This window comes from Myotis davidii, unplaced genomic scaffold (genome assembly GCF_000327345.1).
Source record: "Myotis davidii unplaced genomic scaffold, ASM32734v1 scaffold130, whole genome shotgun sequence".
Lineage (NCBI taxonomy): Eukaryota > Metazoa > Chordata > Mammalia > Chiroptera > Vespertilionidae > Myotis > Myotis davidii.
In genome coordinates, this window is record NW_006285040.1 from 3,362,921 (window position 1) to 3,387,006 (window position 24,086).

The 24,086-nt window shown below is 42.6% G+C and overlaps 1 protein-coding gene across 3 annotated transcripts in view; it reads left to right on the forward strand.

Annotated features, from left to right (window-relative positions):
• The window catches only part of SEMA6A (semaphorin 6A), a 128,962-nt gene that overhangs the window by 58,491 nt on the left and 46,385 nt on the right, over positions 1-24,086 (forward strand). For all 3 annotated transcript variants that reach the window (XM_006755264.2, XM_006755265.2, XM_006755266.2), the window contains exons 2-6: positions 10,318-10,454; positions 12,648-12,765; positions 16,981-17,041; positions 18,015-18,077; positions 18,802-18,903. In XM_006755264.2, coding sequence (XP_006755327.1) covers positions 10,355-10,454; positions 12,648-12,765; positions 16,981-17,041; positions 18,015-18,077; positions 18,802-18,903 — 444 coding nt within the window. In that variant the 5' untranslated portion in view covers positions 10,318-10,354. The remainder of the gene's footprint in view (positions 1-10,317; positions 10,455-12,647; positions 12,766-16,980; positions 17,042-18,014; positions 18,078-18,801; positions 18,904-24,086) is intronic.

The window sequence follows — 24,086 nt, forward strand, 5'->3', positions numbered from 1 at the left end:
TTACGAATAGTAGTACATATGAAATTAGAAATGTACAGACACCCAGAGAGAGGACTGTGACAGTAACTCACATAGCACCTGAATGTAAATACCAATCTTCTGAGATTTTGCTTCACACCTATGCCCCACTCCCTCCCCCCTCCCTTTTTCTTCTACCATATTCTTAGAAGGAAAAAGTAATTTTTTCTAATTATTTTGCTATGATTATTAGACTGAACTTTGGATGAAGTGAAAAAATCCATCTATTTAGACAAATAATTTGAAACTCCTTAAACAAAGAGTGAAATGGTCCAATTTGACTTTCTGAAAGTCCAGCTAGCATGGAGTTGTTTAACATCCCACGCTCTTGACCTTGTTTTTCTACCTGAAATGTCTTGCTCCTACCTGGCCCTCCTCTAACCCCCTCCGTCCACAGTGAACCATGGTGCAACCTGCGAGGCTTTCTCCAACCAGAGGCCTTCACCGATCATCCCACCCACATGCCTCTGCAACCCCTTCATGCTCCAGGCAGGAGTCTTCCCGACAGAATTTTAAATTCTCTTTGAAAAGTTATTGTTGACTGCTCATGTTCTATTTTGGGGACAATGGCCAGGAGCCGTCAGGCCCATCTACTAAAGGGAGAGGCCCTGTGGGAGTGGGGGGCACAGGGGACCTTTTTTTCCATCCCTGTCTGTACCAGCTTCTAGCACAGAGCCGGCTCCGAGCAGAAAAGCAGGGAATCAGTAAGATGGAAATCGGGCAATGGAAGTAATGAACATCAGGCAGCAAGCCAAGGAGAAATGAATGAGTCTTGGCTTCCTTTCTGAAAGCAGCATAATGTAGGGGCAGAGCTCGGTGGAGGAGTCAGGCGTCCTCAATTGCTGCTTAGCTTTGCCACTTTTGAACTGGGCCGCATTTCACAAGGGAGCTGACTTCTCAGGGCCTCAGTTTCCTTAACAGTAAAACAAAGGGGGCATTTGTTTCTGTTTCTGGAGCAGATGTTTGAGTTCAGCAAATCACAAAAGTTGAAAAAGACAGAGGTGGCAAAAAGCTGGGGTGTGACATTGGTAAATATGATGGGAATTGTTGCAGCTCTTTGAGATCAAGATAGTTTGCCACAGTATTATCAGGTCTGCTAAGATCATGACTATAACTGCAGAGCCCTAAAGAGTCATTAGACTGTATCTGGAACCTCCAAGCAAAGCACATTAAACGCACTGGCTCAAGAGTGTACGGGAGAGTGGGAGTGTGGAGGGGTGTTGGTAGAAAGAAAACTGTCATCACAAAGGGTCGCCTGAAACACAAGGCTTGCCTTCTCCCCTTAGAAGATAACAGGTTTAGAACCAACCTTAATTTTTCCAAATATGTTTTTTCTAAATGTTTTTCTAAATTCATAGCTGGTTTCCTGTTCCTTTGTGATAGTGGTTTTAGACTTAAAATGGAACATCAATTATACACAGTCGATATTTATTATTATGCTCCATAGAATGCCATCATCATTCTCCAAAACATGTGGAAGTTCGGTCTGTGGTATTTCCCTTTCCTCCGAAATGGGTCCTTTTATGTCTCTGCTAATGGCTGAGGAGAGGAGGAGAGAAAGACTAGCTGCTTTATTAAGAGTCTCGAGCTATTTTTCTCATTTGCATGAACCTTATATCTTAATGCAATATCACCAAACCGTGGCCAGTGTGGTCCCTGAAGACTGGGTGTACAGTAAAGGTTTCAACCAAAATCAATGGCCAAGTTGTTCCTAATTCCATTTGGGAAGTAGTCTTCGGGGGGGTGGGCCAGCTATGCATCCTGTAGACAGCAGCATCCTCCTCCTGCTCCAGTCCTGGACACAGGGCTGTGTAGGTCGGTGAAGGACACCTGCTGTTGAAACACTGTAATTCTCCAAGTGTTCCTTTGGTGCAAGAACAATCAGCAGTTAGATCTCTGAGAGACAGGTCCCCAGCGTGCAGCAAACTGGATTTTTTTGGACAACACCTGCTCTCCCTCCTCTCTCTGGGCAGAGGTTTCTTACTCTAACTTGAGAGGTGTCCAAATCGGTTAATCGTGTCAGCTAGTGAAGCAGGCAGCCTTGTCCTCACCCTGTTCTCTATGATATATTGACTTTAAAACATTACTGTAAGCGGACCAGTGGTTTCTCTTAACACAGTGGTGTCACGAGATAATCCCTTCCTCCTAAAACTGTGGTTGAGGAGCATTTGCATCTTTCCTATCACCTGAGTCTGCAATCGCAGGGCCATAAAGTAGAATGAGCCTCACATGCCAACATGTTTGCAAGCCACCGTGTACTCCTTTTATAGATTTTTATTACTGAAGTCATTAGGGATGTTCAGCCACTCTGTCCACGTCAACTATTATCTTAAGTGCAGTTTCCGTTTATGCTAGCATCTCTTTCCAGACTTCCTTCTGGTCCCCGTTCTTTGTACTGGGAAAGACACAAACGTTGGCATCACAGAGACCGCGGTTTGCAGCTTGGCTTTCCCTTTTCATGGATGTGTTGCAAATGTGGACTGTGTGCTGTCGGGACATGTTGTCCAGCTACTCTGAGCCTCAGTTTCCTCGCGTGCACAATGGAGATAATAAGGCCTGTGTCCCTGGGTTGCTGTGATGTTCAATAAACAATATGCATATGTACCATGCACACACAAAGTGCTCAGGAAACCTCTATTTCCAGCCTATCCATTCTCCATTTCCCAAATCATTCTTTTCCTTTGCATTTGTGTGAATACTGGGATCGGTGTTTAAAAAATCCCACACTCTGAGTTATGCCACGCCCTGGCTGACTCTCCTTCTTCCCCAGCTGCCCAGCCAGCGGGAGGCAGCTGGTGGCCTCAAGGAGGAAGGGGGAGAAGGAGGATGAGAGAGGGCTGCTTCTCCCCCGAACGAATGAAACACCAGTTACTAGTCTAGGGCCGTCCTGACAATTTCTTAAGGAATTCCAAGAAAAGGTATTGAAAGGTAATTCTGTGTATCTCCACTGACAAACATTTTCCGAGGGCTGCAAATGTATGTACATTATCTCACAACCAATCTTGAGGTCCTTTTCCCAAAGATGGAAACGGGGGCTCAGGAAGTGGCAGCATTTCGCCAGCAGTCCCAGCAAGTCCGTGGGACAGAGGAAGCCAAACCCCAGGTTTTTGCCCTCCGGTCTTCCTGCTCCCCTCTCTTTATTAGCAGTGGTTTGAGTTCATGTAGGAGCTCTTAAACTGATCTCGATTCAGATTTACAAAGACAGTCCCACGGTACAGGCAAAGATGCGGAGGTCAGACAGCTGAAGCAATGAAAATGAAAATGTTATCCTTTGTGTAAAACCCAACGAAGCTCCGAATGTGATTACACGGTCGCAACGGTGGTCTCTTTGGCCAGGTTAGGATTTCTGTACTGATGGGACTTGAACTTGGTCCTACAACTAAGGCAGTGCCGCCTGCTGGGGTTCCTTTGCTCTGGCTTGAGGAACTGCAACTTTCATGCAGGTCCCAGAGCAGTCCGAGGACAGCGACAGTGAAGTGAGCTTGGGCTGCTCCATCCCTCATCGTTGCCACACACAGTGCCACTCCCTCACTGACACACTGATTACCTCTAGCGTTCCCAAGCCAAGGGCAGTTGAGTGGAACCAGGAAGGAGTGCAGAAAAACCAGCCGTGCTCCCTTTGGAAAGAGCGCTCACCAGGTGCATGGGGCTTTTACTGCCCAACCGCTGCCATAATCCCAGAGCCATAAACCTGGCTATTGCCAAGACAAGGGTCAGGGCCGGGCCTCACTGCCCACCGTGCAGAGCTCCAGCAGCTGCCCGCCTCAACTCCTCATCCTCCTCCCACCCTCACACCTCCAGGTGGTATCCCTGCGCTTGGAAATGGGTTACAATGACGTGTCCCGGCCCAGGGTCACTCCATGGACTGTCCTCCCTAATCACCTTCACATGCCCACTCCCTTCTTCATCGGGGCACAGTCACCTAGAATTGTACAGTCTCAGAGCCTGGAGGAGTATCATAGGCTTTTACATTTCGTATCCTTTCAATTTATAGGTAAGGAAACCAGGGGCCAAGGAGGCTACGTGACTTACCCAGAGTCACACTGTTAGCCTACCCTTCTTTCTATTAAGGCCAGTGTGAGTGATTGATTATCTTTAAAACTTCCCATGATGGCAGTAGAAACGTGCTTTTCTGTTTTAAATCTTCACCTGAGGGTATGTTTTTATTGAACTTAGAGAGAGAAAGGGAGAGAGACAGAAAAACACCTTCGTTGCCTCCCATACACAGCCCTATCGGGGATCCAACCCATAACCTACGTACGCTTCTTCACCGTGAATCGAATCAACGACCTTCTGGAGCACAGGATGATGTTCCAACCAACTGAGCCACCCAGACAGGGCTAGAAAATGTGCTTTTTAAGAGAATTACTGAAACATGGTAGTAATTTGCCTTTTAGAAAAAGTGCCACTACTATCACTTCCTTTTTATCTCTAGGCCACAATTATCAAGCACGTTTTGTATTTGCTAGTTTCTGGGTAAATTATTTTTCTCATCTTTTTTCCACTTATTATTAACGTGTTCATTTGGGTGCCAGTGTTCCGGAAGATGCTATTGTTGTACCAAATCAGACACGAAATATACTGCTACAGCCAAGTCCAAGTGCACTGATGAACTGTTCTCTGCAGTTGGACATGTAAACAGTGTGGAGCAGCCCAACTGGGTGTTTAAAACAAGCAACATCCATCCATTCATCTGTGTGCACAGTCATTGGGTCCCACTTAGCAGGTTCACTTGCTAAGACTGACTGACACAGAGCAACTTGCACATGATGGTAAGGACGAGCACAGTAACTCTAGCAGCAGTGGTGAGGTGCTGCTCCTGAGTGGCACGAAGGTTGCCCTCAGCGTTGTCAGGGATCAGACAGTAAAGTTTTAGGGGGGTGAGAAAGGCTTCATAAGACAATGGAGAGTGGTAGGAATGTTTACAAATGGAGAGGGCCAGCCCCCCTGCTTTGGGCAGCTACTACTCAGCTCCGGAATATAGGCCATGTGTAATTTTGGCCCAGAAATCTGGAGTTGTATATTAAATCTCCCCCGTTTTTCCCCCTCCTGAATGCTAGCAACTAATTTATTTATTTATTTGTTCTCTGTGAGCCAGCTTTGGCCAAGTCCTACCAGTTTTGTGAGTCCAAGTAGATTTTGCTGGGGCAGGATTTGGGGAAATACTTGGGCAGAGAATTCACCTAGTCATGGGGTAAATGTGAGTGGTTCTGCGGCTGGGCTTCCCAGGCCCAGTGGCTCTTATGAAGTTAACCTGATTAATCAGAAATAACATGTGGCAATTTGTGACCTCATTCTGACTTCATAATCATTTCCAGTTCTGTCAGAGGCGGCCTCTGTGCCCTCGGTTCTTGACTTGCTTGTAGGAAGGAATTCAAACAAGAGACGGTACCAAATAGAAGCAAAGCATGCAAAGTTTATTTGTAAGAAGAGGAAATACACTCAGATAAAGTCCAAGCAGGAAGCTTAGCTGGCCAAAGCAGAACCAAATGCCCAACTCATTTGGGCATTTGAGGTTTAATACCCTGGAGTTGAGTTGAAAACCTCCTCAGGTTTCAAGGATGCTTCACCAGGATTTAAGCAATAGACCACATCCTGGAGGAGGTTTCAAGTCTCTCCCTGCCTCACTCTTGTGTCTTCTAACTCTTGGTTAATTCTTGTTTGTTACGTCTCCCCTGTGTTCCCCTTGATGGTAGTCATCTATCCGGCTCATGTCTATCTAGCTCTACCTACTCTAACAGTTCTAGTGACATTCCCTTTATTAATGCTTTGCTGACACAATGACCTGCTATATGAATGACAAGGGTCTGGGGAGGGAGGGTGGTGGTGGAATATTTAATCATTTTTAAAACAATTATCAACACAAACACAGTCACAGGATTTTCAGACTCTTTTTAGCCCCTTTTGTTTGGTCCTCAATCTGGAATACCTGAACGCTAGTTTCCTGGCCTTCTGCAAGGTCCATTTAGCTCATGGCAACCTGCAGTCACAACACCATTTATGCATCAGTTGGGCCTTAAAAACTATAGGGGAAGATTACAGTAAAAAGAATTTTTCTCAGGTCTCAGAGAGTGTAGAAAGTCAACACAATTCTTGCCCATCTGACTCAGAATAAAGTTGTATAATTAATTTGAGATTAACCCAAACAGACCTAATAAATTCACCAACAGAAGCCCATTAAACTTTCTTAAGGTTTTCCATGAATTTTGGGTTATGAAAGAATAAGACTACAACTTTATAGTAATGGTGTATTTTACAAAGGGCATTTCTCTTCAGGCTGAGCATAATGGAAGGTTGAGACAATTAGATGGAAATTTCAGGCATAATAAGCTTCCTTCTGAAGTAAATTACCTACTTTTTTTTAGAATCCTCAGATTGACAGTCTTCCCATTATCTAATTTTCTGGATAGCTGCTTTAGTCTGTCATGTTAGCCTCTATAAGCAGGGTTACAGAGAGGGAAACCAACAAATGTCTGCAGGTGCCCCAAAACATTTTTAGGTAACACTTCAAGTTTCAAAGATTACCTAAACAATATCTTTAGTTGCGGCAGCCCAGCTAACTCAAGATTTTGAAGCACAGTGGAAAGTTCTTGTTCGCTTTTGTTCTCCCAGCCAATCCAATTGCTCTTAGCGGGGATACCCAACCTATGTTCTACAGGATGGAAAATGACAATGTGATTGAAGTGGGATCTCTCCACCAAGTAATCACTTCAATAAGAAAACATATCGACTATATATTTACAAGGTTTAGAGCCCAAAGTTGTGTAGGAAGGGAGCTAAACATCAAAGCCTCAGCTGAAGAAAATTGTAAAGTGTTCATGTGGACTGGCCAAGATTAACCAGTATTGCCAGAACACCCTCACCCTTATGATGTATATGCTAACAACTTGATGGTGTGATGATAGAAAGACACATAAAACAGCTTTCTTTTTTCCTGGCATAGAGCCCTATTGTAAACCTGGAGATATTTAATTTTTTTGTTAATCCTCACCGAGGATATTTTTTCCATTGATTTTTAGAGAAAGTGGAAAGGAGGGAGGGGGAGAGAGAGACACACATCTATTGGTTGCCTCCTACTAGCATCCTGACCGGGGCCCAAGAAGGTACCCTTGACTGGGAATAGAACTCAAGACCCTTTGGTCCTTGGGCCGATGCTCTACCACTGAACCACACCAGCCAGAGTTAAACCTGGAGAAATTTAAATAACCCGTCTCAGCCATGATCCTGGCTATGTGTAGGGATTAAAAGAAGCCACTGAAATGTATAATAAATAAATTTACTCGGAATGCTTCCCTGAGATCACCTGTCCTAATAGGTCTAACGAGAGGCCACAGGGAGGACCCAGGTACCATCTAACCCAATTTTAAAATGGAAAAAGATAAAATCAGGAGATATAATGAAATAGCAGAACTTTATTAGCTTGTAGGACATCTGAACAAAAATGAATGCAGTTGTGGAAGGATAGAGATTCATTTGTCATTTCAAGAAAAATTAATCTTTAAAAGTATACATATATTCCCAAAGATTGCTAAAGAAATGAGACTCAGTCTTTTGAGTGCCATTATTCTTCCATTACATGCTGCAAATTCTCTGAGGTACTATGCTCCTGTATAACACTGTAATACTGCTCTTGAGCTCTTGGTAAATGTTGCCGCTTCCTCTTCCCCATATACTTTCTCATCTAAAATTTAACAGCCAACTGATGTCTGGTTTATGTTTTACTTAACTCTTATTATTGACTAGAGGCCCGGTGCACAAAAATTTGTGCACTCGGTGGGTGGGGGTTCCCTCAGCCCGGCCTGTGCCCTCTCGCAGTCTGGGACCCCTCAGGGGATGACCACCTGCTGGCTTAGGCCTGCTCCCCGGGGGATTGGGCCTAAGGTGGCAATCAGACATCCCTCTGGCAGCCCAGTAGCACTCGGGGATGTCCACTTGCCAGCAGGGAGCAGACCTAAGCTGCAGTCAGACATCCTTAGCACTGCAGAGGAGGCAAGAGAGGCTTCCACCACCACCGCTGTACTGGCAGCCATCAGCCTGGCTTGTGACTGAGCAGAGCTCCCCCTGTGGGAACGCACTGACCATCAGGGGGAAGCTCCTGCATAGCTCAGAGCCGGGCCACAGCCAGCAGAGAACCTTGGCTTCCTCCATCACTGGAGCAAGCAAACCTCCTGCTCACTTCAGCTGCATGGCTGCCGGCCGCCATCTTTGTTGGCAGTTAATTTTCATATTGCCCTGATTAGCCAATGGGAATCATAGCGAAGGTACGGTTAATTACCCTTTTTGTCTTTTATTAGATATGATTTCACCTCTTCATTGTTATACTGAATTCAAACTATGAGAAACAAATATGAGTACCTCAGAGCTTCGTCACTTTGGGATGAGGTTCTCCAGAATAGGAAGAACAGGCAAATGAATGGATGAATGGGCTGCTGTGTTTAACCTGTCTATAAATACATGTTTATGTCTCTTGGTAACAGTAATCTTTGAACAAGTAATCACTTAAAGTTTAATTTTAATCTACACATCAGAGCTGAAGATATGGAATTGCTTAGGCTATTCTTTCAGCCCCTTTCCCTCTTTGATTTTCAAGATAAAGCCAATTAATTAATGTGCACTTTTCAACTGAAAAAAACGATTAAGATCCAGCTGTGACTGTAAAGTTATAAGTTGTAATGCAACACTCCGTTCTTGTTAATGCTTTTTTTGGCATGAAAAAGAGAGACATAGGTATCTTATATTAAGTGGTGTTCTAAAAAGCATAAGTTAGCAGTTTGTTGCTAAGTTTGACCTTTCTACACACAAATCTTAAATGATTGATGGACTAATGTAAAATAGCTTTGTTCAAAAGAGATCATCTTTGGCAGGCTACTTCTAAGGCTTTACTACTCTGGAGAGATGAAAAGATATCCTCATTTTACATTAACCTCCCTGATAGATCAACACTTATTTGAAAAATGCCTCAGAATTATGTGATATTTACTGTTTTAATAGTCTTCTTTCACTGTATCCAGCTGCTCTACATGGAAAGGTTGCTACTTCTAAGACTTAGAGATTTTTTTCCTACACATAAAGAGCATCTTTAGGAAAATACAGATAGGTAGAACAGTATATCTGGCATTTTTATTCATGACTATTTCATTGCAAGGTGGTATATGAGACTAAAATATACAGAGATATGCTTTTTAAAAAAATCAACCTTCCTATTTCAAGATGTGGCTTCAAATTCTCCCTATTCTTCAGAGTCTGAAAAGAGCCATTTACTTCTTTTTAATCACAGACTTTGTAATTTTATGTATGTCTAAGGTCACTATAGAATTACTATGGAATTCCAGAAAGCAAGGGTGAAAATCACAATTAAAGGGTCAAGCAGGTAATAGAAATAGTGAATGGGACCAGTTATAGGTATAGGAGAGAGAGTGTGTGTGTGTGTGTGTGTGTGTGTGTGTGTGTGTGGCAGGGGGGAGGAATAGGGAGAGGTGTGGTGCCTGAGAGGAACTGTTATTTAGGTCAATATGAAAGATATTCTGGCCCTAACTGGTAGCTCAGTGGTTAGAGCGTCAACCCTCAGACTAAAGGGTCTTGGGTTGAATTCCTGTCAAGGGCACGTACCTCAGTTGCAGGCTCGACCCCGCCCCAGTTGGGGTTGCTGGTGGGAGGCAACCAATTGATGTGTCTCTCTTGCATGATGTTTCTCTTTGTTTCTCCCCCTCCCTTCCACTCTCTCTAAAAATCAATAGAAAAAAATACTCAGGTGAGGATTAAAAAAAAAAAAGAAAAGAAGAAAGAAAGATATTCTGATTTGTCTAAAGGTTAGAAATCTAATTTTTCAATATTGTCAACTACAAATTTTTGAAAGATCCTGGGCTGGCCAAACAAAACACGTCTGAGGGATGTCTTGCTGCTAAAAACCTGCTGAGAAGGAAAAGGGATTTACACCTTTAAAAAAAAAATGTTTCTTCAGTTGTTCACATTTTGAGGGGTGCCGTTTCGTAATTGTGAAATAGCCGCCGATAATAGCCTATTATAGGCCGAGGACAGAGGAACGAAGGCTCTCTGTCACATGTCTGGGAGAAGCTTTGTGAAAGCGCGGGTGCCTGGGGAAGGCGGTGTGCCGTGGGGTAATGGATGGATGCAGGTTCCTTATGTGAAACACAATAATCAGTGAATTCACAATGGAAAAGATATGAAGCAGAGACCTCTTTTCTCTTAAATTTACCGTCAAGGCCATTTCATTTTTATGGAGCTGAATAAAGCTGACTTGCAAAAAGAGAAAGAAAATCCTTCTTTGCTTTTTGGCAGGGTGAAGTAGAGAAAGAAAGTCTCCCCCTGAACTACTATGAGGCCAGAAGCCTTGCTGCTATATCTCACACTGCTGCACTGCGCTGGGGCTGGCTTCCCAGAAGATTCTGAGCCAATCAGTATTTCGCATGGCAACTGTAAGTACCCACAATCCCACTCTCTCCCTTTGTGGACACTGTAGCGTGCATCAACCAGTGAAACATTAAAAAGTTTAATAGAATAGGAGACTTATTGGTCACTTTGAACTTGTGCAGGTGGCAAAGTTAATTCAAGTCAAGTCGGTGGAATGCCCGTTCTAAAACTTCATTAAATGCTGTTGTATGACACATATGTGTGAGCATTTGAAACGTTCCTCAATACTTTCAATGACGTCTCCGTTACCACATGGAGGCTGTGATCCAGCTGGAAACCAGCTGTGAAATATCACTATCCCTTGGGTATTACTAGTATTGCACATTTTCATATGTAATTAACATATGAATTTTCCTAGAAGATAAGGACAGAAAATAGTAAGACTGCTTTGGAGCATTCTAGAGACAAAGATTAACTTTTTTTTAGGCTTAGAGATTATATCATTGCTAGATTTAGGTAGAGTGAACTTTAATCCTGAAGGCCTATTTTAACTGTTTAGACAATTTTCCTTTTGGTCTGCTTCATTGTCAAGGATAGAAAGCAACATGACTGGGAATTTAGTTGACTCCTCAAACGAAGAAAATTTACTTGTACCTTGGATGGAGCAGCCAATGTACTGCTTTTTTTTTTTCTTCCTCCAAAAGACAAAATATTTTATCGCAGTAAAAATGAAAGAGAGCATTTTCCCCTAATATATATTTTCCCAGTAATTATCCCAAAACAAACATCGAATAAGCCATACAAAAGGTGTTTAAACTAATATGGAATACTGATAAGATCCATTAATGCCCAGCTTTCTGCTGGATGGTCCGAGATGAAAAAGATAATTTTATAAGGTGAGGTGGCGAGACTGATACATAAAACAGTGAGAGAACAGAAGTCAGAGCATGACTGAGGCCAAATTATGTAGTTTAAGATCATCATTCTTGAAGTGGCAGAGTCCACTTAATTCAAGGTACCAAACCTTAGTAAGCACTTATTTAGCACCATCTGAGATAGGTATACAGAAGAGACCCCAGCCCAAATGTGCTGCTGAAAAGGATACTCCAGTGAGCACCTGAACCTTGATAGCACCGAGACAGGCTACTGTTTGAGCAAGCTCCTTAATGAATGGGTAAATGAAATTTCAGAGCAGTGGAGAGGAAGGCACGAGATAATTCCATACTAAAGCCTAATTGTGAGTAAAATAACTGTGGCTCCTGAATAAGACACCCACTGTGAGTCATGCCAGATACTACTGAGGTTTATAGTGACGGGTCTGAGCATAAATCTGTGAATGGTTTTCGAGTCATTATATGCCCACCCAACTGCCTGAAAACAAGTGCCTTTTAAATGTGACTCATCTTTCTTTCCTCCTTTTTCTTTGGGGGAATGCTTATGCTCCGAAGTTGGTAGGATTAAAGGCAGAGAGGTTTTTGAGATGTAGGTATATCTAAAGGTCAGGCATTATTACAAATTGCTCACTGTCAACCAAAGAGAACTAACTGTGAGAAAGGAGAAATAGGCCCAGTCACTCCTCAAGCCAAGGAAAGTCCAGATCACCCGACTGGCTACACTCAGTTTGACCCTGTCCTGTCAACGTGCCCGTTCCTGTGAGATCAACCAATTGCTTCACTCCAGAGCGAACTTCCCACAGTTCCTAGAATGCCAACCAACCTAGCGGGGCCGCCTTCAATGGCAGATTATTCCAACTGGACGCCTGTGGAGACTGTATTTTTCTTCTGGCTCCTGGTCGAGGGCTCTCGCCTCCAGACCACATTGCCTTTGTGGTGATTGATGGGAAGGCCGCTTTGAAACAGTTTTGTCCCGAGACAAGATCTTTGGCAGACTGCCCCCCAGGCTTAGCACTCTAAAGAAGATGAAAAGAGAACTGGGGGAAAAGAGCACCTTCATGTAAAGGGTTCACTTGCAAGTTTAAGCCCCAGGAAGAGGGACAAGTCAGAAATGGTGACACTTGGAAATATAAATGCAGGCTTATTACCATCTGAAAATGAAACTGTAACATGATCATTCTTTTAAAGAGCACTCTTCCATCATAATTTTTCCTAAAATAACAGACTCATTGAAGATGGAAAATGGTGCCATGGTCTGACTTAAATATGGTTTTGTTTTGTAGACAGCCCCCTTTCTCTCCCTGCCCTGTCAATTCTTGGCTTGATTTCCCTTTCCCTTTGTTGCCCCATCTCCTCTTTTCACAGATACAAAACAGTATCCGGTGTTTGTGGGCCACAAGCCAGGACGGAACAGCACACAGAGGCACCGACTGGACATCCAGATGATCATGATCATGAACAGGACCCTCTACATCGCTGCCCGGTGAGTGGCCTGGTCCACAGCTCTGCTTTCCAAGCATCCGAAGGTCCTAAGATATAAATGGACCCGCTATGCATCTTGTTAAAAAGACCATGACATTCCCAAACAGAGTGTTATTTAATTAAAGGCTACTTTAGTGTGTCAAGCAATCATTCTTTTGAGACTTTCTGTGTCTGCCTGATGTAATACGGTTTTAGATAATTGCCTATTTTGGATTTTAGACTCAAGTAATCCAATGTTTTTCTGGGACATATATGCAAATATTTATTCAAGCACTGAGTAGAGTGCCTTTCTCCTTGGTACTTGTTTGTTAAATTAAGTTGAATGTGTAAACATGTATTATTATATAGTTTGTGTATATTAACCCCTTCCCCAACACTTTTTTTGTTAAAAACGTTTCTTTTTCAGACTAATTTTTTTATTTTGGTTCTATATAGTATTTTTGATGCTGGTTATGAAAACAGTTTGTAACTCGTCTTCCTATAAACCATATTTTGTTACCATATTTTCTTAGTATACTCGTCGACGACTGAAAAAGAACATTTTGTGAAAACGAGTATACACGTTTCTGCCGGGGAAGGGGTTAAACCTGTTTGTATTTCTGCAGTGAATGGGTAGTATATATCATTACTTTAACAGATTGGCAGTAGCACCCAAAGAATCTTTGATTTGGAGCTAGTAAGAAAATATTCATCCACTGGGGAAATGTCATTTAAACACACTATGTCTTAAAGCTGACTGGCATGGTAAGAAAACTGCCTAAACAGGTGTCACATGGATTTAGGCTTTTGTTTTAAGTTCGCTCTTGATTTACCTGGAATATTTCTCTGTCAAATGAGAGGTTGGAATAGATTATCTTAATGAAGTCTCTTGGGATTCTAACAATGTATGATCCCCTTTTGAAGGTGTGTAGCACATTCAAAATAATCTCTAAATGAACAGCAATAAGGAACACCATCAGGTGAAATTCCACTGTGGTCTTACTGAGTCTAGATTGATTAATAATCTCACCCAGGGAGAAAGAAATAGAGATTGTGTTTGTGGTTCTTGTCTGGCTGTGAGCACAGGTAAAGAACAGGTAAATGACAACAGTGGTTGATTCTTTTAAAGCACGTAGATTTTCTGAAATGACAAGCTGTATGACATAAAGTAAAAACAACAACAAAACCATTGGTGAGATTAAAATATCCTGCAAGTACCCCACATATGGTCACAGGGAGCAATGTCAAAACACTTTTTTAAAGTTTCAGTTCACAAAAACTATATAGTACATACTAGTTGTATGTGCCCTATAAATTGCAAATATAATTTTAAGTTCTTTAGAAATGCTAATCACTCGATCCTGAAAGAAACCCTATGAGAAGGAGACATTATTATTCCTCATGTCTTATGGGAGGAAACCAAAGTACAAAGAGGTAAATGATTAGGTCCAAATGACAGAGCAGGATTTGAACCAGAATGGTCTTGTTTTAGAGTCTGGGTCATTACTCCCTGTACTGTACAGCCTGCTGAGCAGTAGAGGTGGTAATATTTGTCTTGGGAATAACCTTCTAAGAGCTACTGCCCAAGAACATAGTCATTGCATGCATTCATTAAAAAGCATTTCAACAAGGTCTTCAGTAGACATGTCTGTAGCAGAATATTAACTTCTTCTTAAATATTTTTTGTTTCCTAAATGTAGCAGGGCGGAAAGACTACATTTGTATCCAAACAAATGTTTAAACATTGGGTCTGTGAGAATAGGCTGACTCGGTAATATTCTATGGATTGTTCACTTTGCAATGGAATCTCTGGATGATATGCCTGATGATTTCGCATGGCTGTGGGCTGCAGTTCCAGGGTGTACCTGAGTTAGGAGCAAAGTGCTATGCAAACTTAATCCTGACCATTATTCCAGCTGGTTAAAACCGTTTTTAAACTAACCCCTTGTACCAAGAAAAGGAGAAAGAAGAAATGGAAGGGGAAAAAAGAGAAACACATTCAATTTTTAAAAACTATGAAGCAGACTCGCCTTTTGTTAGAGGTAACATTTATAAAGCCCTAGCACTGACAAGCTGTTTTCACTCTATACTCAGCCACTGCCCTTCAATACACACTCTTGGAAGATTCCTAAAGGAGTTCCGTGGCTGCCATCTTTAGGGTCTTTCCTCTCACTTGAATTTCCCATTTACCATCGTTGCTCTGAGAGACCCAGGTTCCTAGGCAGCAAATAACACGATTTCAAGTTAAATCCTTCCACCAGGCTCAAGCCAGGGCAACACAATTCAGTGGTATTTACTGGAATGGGAAAGAGGAAGGCCTAGGATTAAGCCAGTTCATGTTCAAATACTTTAACTCAGTAAGAGCTGGGTATGAATCCTAGGATGCACTCGTTGGTGCTTGGGAGTAACCTTTGACCCTGGACTGCTTGTGTTTGCTGGGCAATGTGATCTCTTGGATATTGAAAAGATTGCATTGTCCAAAAGGAGATTTCATTCACAGATTGTATTGTTAAAAGGCGTCCCAATTCTTCTAGATAGACAGTTGGTGTCAGCATTCGGAAGCGCCATCCAGAACCCAGGGACTGACTGAGGCTTGATGGCAAGAACCCCTTTCAATTCTGCTTCATTATTATCCATTTTGTAAATTCTTTTCTTCCCTTTAATCTCTAAACTGCTAATTAACATAAACAGGTCATGCCAGGAGGGGGCAATCCAAGAGCTTTCTGAGGAATTGCCAATGCATATTAATCAGCTGTTAATTTACAATTCATATATTCAGCTCCTACTTAAAGTTTTGAGGAGAGGCAGGGCAAGGAAAACCTGGAGTCGTCTCAAACCTGATTCCAAAGTAATAGGCAATTCCATTCCAATAATGAGCCTGACCCACAGCTCCACCAATAAAGTCAAACAAGTAATAAAAGAATGCAATAAAACTGCCTGGAAATTAAAGGGCAGCGAAATTCTGGCACCCTACTGAAGTCTGAAGAACTTCCCAATTCAGCAATTTACAAAGCAGGCTCCCTGTTCTCCCCCTCACGCATTCTCTCTCTCTCTCTCTCTCCCTCTCCCTCTCCCTCTCCCTCTTTCTCTCTCTCTCTCTCCCATAGCAGGCAAGGAAATTTTCTAAGCCCACTGCCTTGCTCTCTTCTTTTATTTTCACATGAGAGAGCCTGTTTTTACTTTTTATCTATTGTACCTTCTCTTAAAATGGTAGCAAAGAGATTTCAAAAATATTGGGAGGAAAAATTGGGGGAGCGGGGGATCGAAGTAAATCCTGACAGATAATTCCTTTCTTTCCCCTTTCCTTTCTCCCCCCCGCACCCCCCCGCCTTCCTTTTAAGTAATGAGGGACTTGAAAGTCTGCTTGGGAGCCTGGAGGTCTTGGTTTAAAGCTGTGGGTAATTTTCCAGCCTCAGGACTTCCTGCATTTTAGAAAAAGTCAATGTTATTTCAAAGGAAAATGAGCTGTTTTGCTTTCCCTCACTAGCCCCCCATCTCCCCAGTTGAGTGTAGTTCTTTTCTTTTCTTTCTTCTGAATTCCAGACAAAAACACCCTTGTACTCAGCTCAAACAGAAGGGGATGTTTAAATATAGCCCCACACCTGAGCTGCCGAATCCTTTCTCCCCTTCCTAGGGGAGATTGGCAGCGAGTCACAAAGACAACCCAAGTTCTCAGCGAAACAGGAAGGTGAACAGAAGCAAGAAAAGGAGCCTTAGGCTCAAGTCCATTTTAGACCTTAATTGACCATCCTTGTGTGAAGAAGAGAGTGACTTCTGGAAATAATTTTCCCTTTATCATCTTCCGTCTTGCCAATCATATCACCAAAGCGAAGGCTGAGAGAGGGAGATAAACCTTAGCTTTCGTTTGCCCCCCTGATGAACAGATGCGGCATGCTGAATACCAAGTGTCTGGTACATGGGTTTGAAGATACTGAAATGGGAACCCATCTGTATTCCAGTGTGGGGGCCAATTTAACTTTCGTAGTCCTTTCTCCTGAATTACGATATGCAGAGGTTACAGTTCTGATATGAGAGAGACTGCAGGAGAGTTTTCATAATAGGTGCCACCATATCCAAAGGTGCTGAAAGCTCTTCCCACTTCCTTGCACGTGGGTGTCTTGTTTTTTATAGCGGGACATGGATTTATCTGCCTTGGGAGAGATCATACTCATTCAGGAGAGGATGAACTGTCTTGATGCTTATGTTTGACATTGTATTCATTTTTCTTTGTTTATAGGGACCATATTTATACTGTTGATATAGACACATCACACACAGAAGAAATTTATTGTAGCAAGGTAAGTAGTTTTAAAACCATCTTTCTGAAATGAAGGACTTTAGGATAATTCTTGAAGAGAATTTGTATTTTAAATGCATGGATTGAGAACACATGGCTGATAATAATTTAAGATAATTTGGTGAGATCTTAATTTGGGGCTAAGTTAGGGCTTCATATCTGTTCAGAAACAGTTGTATATGTCATATTTTATTCATCATATATGGGAGCATACACATTTTGGAGTCTTAGGTAATTCCTATATTCCTTCAATAAAATATTGCCACGTTTGTCCAGGAAAATATCAGTTTTCATGTGTAAAACTTTGTCCCACGAATGTTTAAATGTTATGTTTCCAGGTCTTGCAGTATTAAGTTTGATTTGACTGTTGTGGCTCAGGAATTTGATCATTATCCATTTCAGACAGACATAAAATATAGCCTGGGCTCCCCTGATATCTCCGCATGGAGGTATTTTAGTTAATAAAATCTGCCATAGAAGTAGACGACCCCTTTAGTTCATGAATTTACGTGGAGTGTAGCCTGAATTAAAGCTTTGTCCACCTAAAGTGAATGTCTCCTTTATTTTTAAGAAAATGACTTCCATATTTTAAGGGAAAAGCCTGCTTTATGAAAATTGATTTATCAACTGAAAGGAAAGGGCAACGGCATGTATTTTGTCAAAATGAGCATCATTTAGCAAGTTAATTTGGGTATTTTATGTGAAATTTCCAGTTGTTTATTCTTCTTTTCCTCCATCTGTATCTCAAAGAGAAGATCATTTTGTAGTTTAATGAATACATAGGAGTTCAAAATTAAGTGAACATTTCCATCTTTAATCTTTTCTTGTTATGGTGAATTAACCATGGAGAAAGGGTGTAGAGACCTGTCAATAAATATATGTTCAGCCTCTAGTCTCCCCAAGGGAACTCTTACTTCTAAAATCAAATGCAACAGTCTCTGTGCCCTCGCTGATTTCTTTCTTGGTCCTTGCAGAAACTGACATGGAAATCTAAACAGGCTGATGTAGACACATGCAGAATGAAGGGAAAACATAAGGTAGGCAATTTTCATTTCTCCTGCAGCTGACACTTTGGGTTAAGGTTTGGACTGTTATGGCTAGCCATAGACCGTGATGTGGAATGATTCACGCTAGTAGTCCCTTTACCACCAGTAACTGCTTTTTCCATCAACTTATTGAAGGCTTTCATTTGCAAAAATAGTTTGCTTTTAATGTGATGAAACACCAGGACCTCAGCTAGGGCTGCATCACGAACTACTTAGGGGCACTGGGGATTATGGGCACAAAGCCGGCTGCCCTGACTCTTCTAAGTGCACTTTCTAGTTAACCCACCTCACAGCCCAAAGCCCCCGGGGACTCTGCAGAACAGCTTGGAAAAGGCTGCTGCAGGCACACAGGGGTTGTTCCTTTGGCCACAGAACCACATAAAACCACACTTCAGCCTAGAGTCGTCCTGTCTATCAAGAAACCCTACGACATCTGGAATTAAAATTAACGCAATGGGAGGTGGCCAATTCCAGGCTTCCCTTCTTTTTGTGACGTAAACACAGGCTCTACGCCCTGTCTTTATTTACTGTTCTAAAGGCAATTGTTGTTGTCAATATCATCTTCCGGTAAACATGTGGAAGAGCTCAAACTTTTAACAGACGGGCGCCTCGGCCACCTTCCTTTTAACCTGACTGTCTAGATCACCGTACACAGCGAAGAACGGGTTTCTGGGTTGAATGGACTGAATACAAAGGAGTTTCGATTATTTTTCAGGATGAGTGTCACAACTTCATTAAAGTTATTCTAAAGAAAAACGATGATACTTTGTTTGTCTGTGGAACTAATGCCTTCAACCCTTCCTGCAGAAACTATAAGGTAAGTGCGATTTCCTCTGTTGGAACCACATGTCCTGGAGGTATTTCATAATTCACTGTGATTGTACCGGCAGCAACCTAAGAGGGGTAATTCAACACTACCTGGGCTCCTCTCTCTTGCCGGACTTAATGTATTGTTCCACATGAGTGATCCTGAACAAGCTTCTAAGCTTCCTGTTAGTTCAGGATTGATTGACAGGTCTTTAAAGAGCCTAGCAAGCAAAGTTGGTTTCTATAAGACCCTATTCTTTATTGTTCAGAACACCAACATACTTACCACACATACCATGTGGATTTTCTCTCTCTTCCTTTCTCTTTCTCCCTCCCGCCTCTCTGAGCACAGAAACACACTTATATGTATTGTGAGTCATTCCTATTTTTAAAGGTATCTCAAAAGCAGACCATTGGAACCTGTGGACCTTCCTCTAAGTAAAATCTTCAAGAAAAGAGTAATTTAATTCCATTTACTACTCTGCTTACTTAACCATGGCCTTACCTACCTCGGCCTTTATGCAAGGGGAAAAAATTAACTCTCAAAGCCTTAATAAATCTGGATAGTTCTGATGCAGCTGATAGAGCTATTGCTGAAGAAGTGGGAGCTACCAGCTGCAAAGCAGAGGTGGCAATGATCTGAGGTCCAGGCTCCACAGTTGCTAGTTCTCCCTATCCCTTCTTTCTGCTACAGTCTTTCATTCAGCCTATATTGAGTTTCTCCAATGGTCAGGCCAAGTTTAAGGACAGACAAGAGGTCTCCATCCTTAGGGAAGCCAGACTGGAAGAAGAAACCACAATTCCACAGGGTTGCTGCCATGGCAACATAATGCAGAGTATTATGGAAGTACAACAGAAAAGTACTTAGCCTGAGATGAGGAGTCTGGGAAAGCTTCCAGGTAGATGAAAGAGGTAGATGACCCCTCTCTTCAATCATCCCCCACCCTGCTGTTCTTACATATGGAACACAAACACCTGCTGCCTAGAAGAAACCCCTAAACTCTGTGAGTGCAGGGACCACACCTGTGGTTGCCCAGAACCTGACAGAGTGCCTCCAAACAGCTGCTCAATTGATTTTTGTGAGATAGTGAATGAGATAATGCCTGACCTTTGTCTTAAAGAAGTAGAAGTTAGCCAAATGAAAAGAAGGGCAATCCAGGTAGGCAGACAGCGTGAACTAAGGGCATGGAGTAAACCTGGGCAGTTGAGCTTGGGAATCTTCATTTGGCTCTGGAGTGATGGACTGTGAAGTGACAAGTATTAACAAAAAAGAGGCTGGGGAGGTAGGTGACCTCATAGGTGAAAGGAAGAGAACAGATTCAGGAAATACTTAAGTGACAAAAATCAATAGGACTCAATAACTGATAAGCACAGGATAACGAGAGGGAAGAGTTAAGAATTACCACTAGGTGTCTCTTGGGTGAATGGATGAAGCGGCTGCCTTGTTTAGACAAGGGATGATGGAAGAGCATTGGGGTTGAGCAGAGTAGCGAGGAGATGGGTTCAGTTTTGTGCAATATGAGTATGCATAGCACTGCGGATGGCGATGCCTATGAGACATGAACAGAGATATCTAACAAGAAGCTGGATGGCTAAGCCTTGATTTAGGGAGAGAGGTGGGGAGTACTAAAGATTTGGGTTTCATCAGCATAAAGTGAAACCCTGAGGTATGAAAATGAGGAAAGGTATCAGAACCAGGAGGGCACCCGCCTTTGCTGTCACAGTTTTCAGAGACTTTCTGCCTTGGACATTGGAGGGTCTGTTCTACCCTAATGCTCATCTTGTCTGATACTTGGAAATGGGCACCAGGATTAGGGTGAGGCAAGTGAGGCACGCAAGTGCTAAATATAAGGGCACCAAAAAATTCAGTAATCCCGCAAGATAAATGATGTTTTTAATGCAATATTTTTAAAAACCTACATAGATGAAAAAATACTGTCATAAAGTATCAAAAACTTAAATAATGTCAGGACCCATGCAGTTTATAATAAAGGCAACCAATCCAGTTGACCATTTACTCTAGCCAATAAGAGCACACAGCTGAAGTTTTGACTTTAATTCTACCACTTAATATTCCATTTGTCATTGTTTAGGACTCATTAAGACAAATGCTTCTAACAAATCCCAACACACTCCCTAGCTGGAGGGCTATCTTTTCTGACAAAATACAGGCCGAGAGTGATCTCCCTCATCCTTCCCGCACATGTTCCATTCCCAGGATGCCTCACCTGTGGTGATACCCTCACCGCTCACTTGTGCTAGCCTTGTGTTCCAGGAGCACGAGCCTCTGAAAACCCAGACAAGATGTACTTCCTGTGCAGCCCCCGTCTATATGCCTAGCATGGCGAATGGTCGTGGGAACACTTGGCATTGCTCAGAAAAGTGTTCTTTTATTTATTTATTATTTTTAATCCTCACCTGGGGATATTTTTCCACTGATTTTTAGAGAGAATGGAAGAGAGAGGGAAAGACAAAGAAATATCGATGTGAGAGAAACACAGTGATTAGTTGCCTCCTGCACGAACCCCGACCAGGGCCCAGGCCAGGGAGGAGCCTGCAACCGAGGTACAGCCTTGATCAGAATCGAACCCAGGACCCTTGGGCCCACAGGACAAGGCTCTATCCACTGAGCCAAACCAACTAGGGCCGAAAAGTGTTCACATACATATTGTATTTGCCTTCAGAGAAAATGGACAGGCTCTCTCTTAAGCACTTTTGGTCAACAGATCAGAACCAAAGATTTAACCCTTTGCAGTCCAATGTTATTACGGGAATTCAAACAGTCTGGTCCAAATTAATTGACGGGATTGAATGTTGAACTTTTTAATGTTTTTATTGCTTGACGTTGGACCTGCTTCTAGCGCCTGGTCTGTCGAGTCAGCCTCGAGGTTGGACTGAAAAGGGTTAAAGCAAAAACACTGACCAGTCTTCCACTGAAAATCCCAAATCCCATAGTTGATACAGAGGCAGCAAGTTGATTAGAATAACTTGAGGCAGGAGGGTGACAACGTTTGCTCTCTGCTTCTGCTCCATGCCTTTACTTATGTAAAAAAGGCTGAATGTGTTAGAAAGATTATGGCCCCAAATAAGATTATCTGGGGAAGAATTCTGAAGGCTATCCACTATAAATCTAAAACTGCACTCCATACCTTTTCCCTCCTGTGCTCTAAAGCTCTTGAACTTTTGCAAACGTCAGGCTGGTTCTTAGCATATTTATCTGTACCCTACGGTGATTTAATTTCCCAGGGGCTGCTGTCAACTCTGAGACTTGATGACTAATGCAAAGATTAGTTCTTGCTTCATGAAAAGAGGATTTCACTGTGGCATTGTTTTGTCTCTGCACTTTCCATACCCACAAACCAATCTATTAATTCTTCCCTGCTTCCTGTCTTTGAATAGCTGTGCTATGGCCACTGTTTTAGAAGTAGGTACATTTAAAAAAATGTCTCCCCATTGTACATTGTTTCCCCAATGCCAGGATTACACAGTGCACTGCTTGGGAGAAGGGCATTTCTGTTGCATCATTGTGTACTAAGCATCTTTTTGCTGTTGTTGTTAATCTTCACCCGAGGACATTTTTCTCTATTGATTCTTTTTAGAGAGAGTGAAAGGGAGGAAGGGGCGAAGAGAGGAAGCGGGGGAGAGAGTGAGAGAGATTACACTCTAACCACTTAGCATACAGGCCAGGGCCTAAGCATCTCTTTTGAATACTCGCCAGACCCATAAATGGCAAAGTCTGTCACAGTTCATCAGGAAGGTCTCATTGGAATAAAATATCAGAAAAAGGCTTTCATAAAAGATGTGCTGGGGCCCTAGCTGGTTTGGCTCAGTGGGTAGACCGTCGGCCTGCGGACTGAAAGGTCCCGGGTTCCATTCCAGCCAAGGGCACATGCCTGGGTTGTAGGCCCGATCCCCAGTAGGGGGCATGCAGGAGGCAGCTGATCAGTGATTCTCTCTCATCATTGATGTTTCTCTCTCTCTCTCTCTTCCTCTCTAAAATCAATACAAATATATTTTTTTAAAAATGTGCTGGGGGTAAAAGAGTACATTTGCTTTAAAGGGTGCCTGACTTTAAAATATATGGTTTTAACACAATTGCTTTGGGAATCTCAACTATAGTTTAAACAAATAGGATGGCTTCAACAGTGGCTATCTCAAAATGGTTACAGATAGAAAAGGCCTGTCATATTCCAAAAATGGTTTCTGGAGCTTCAGGGCAAAAGACACTATTCCCTGGACAACACTAACAGCTGCTTAGTAAAACCTCTTTCCTCTGGGCAGTGACTCCAAGCACCTTGATTTAATGATGAAAGCTTTTCCATGGATCCTTCCTCAGCAGCAATGCTATCTTAGGTTTATCTTTTTTCAGTTTTCATATCTGTAGTCAAACCATGCAACTGCCAGATGATAAGCCACGTACCCTAAAACTAAAGAAGACCGAACACAGAGGGGCATACAAACATTAATGATGTTGCCTGGCTGGAGTGGCTCAGTGGTTGAGCTGTAACTTCTGAACCAGGAGGTTCTATTCTGGTCAGGGCACATGCCCAAGTCACGGGCTTGATCCCTCTGAACCAGGAGGTTCGATTCTGGTCAGGGCTCATGCCCAAGTCACGGGCTTGATCCCCAGTAAGGGGCATGTAGGAGGCTTTCGTAAGGGGCGTGTAGGAGGCAGGCGACCAATGATTCTCATCATTGATGTAACTATCTCCCTCTCCCTCTCTGAAATCAAAAGTATATTTTTTAAAAAAATAAAATAAAACATTAAGGATATGGAGGAGATTATTTTATGGGCTCTGTATTTCTGAGATTAAACACTAGGAAGATCCCATGGTATAAGGAAGAAGACCATGAGGTAGAGGCTGAAACTACTGAACATACTGGTCAAGGTGGGCCAGCCTCTGACCACTGTTAGTGGCTGACCGATAGCACTTCATTTCCTGCTACCCTCACAGTTGAGCATTGGTCAGCAACAGAGATTTTGTTCTACAAGGTTATTCAGGAGGCCAAGCTCCAACGTGTGCTCATACCTCTGCCATCTCTTCGGGTCTTGGAATTGTCCACTGGGTCCTCTGTGTCTAGAGGGAGAACGTGGAAGGAGAGTAAGAGCAGAGGACCCTGAAAGTATTTTAGGGGCCAGAGCTAGAGGTGGTGCATAGCCTTACACTCACATTCCACTCAGTCATGTGATCA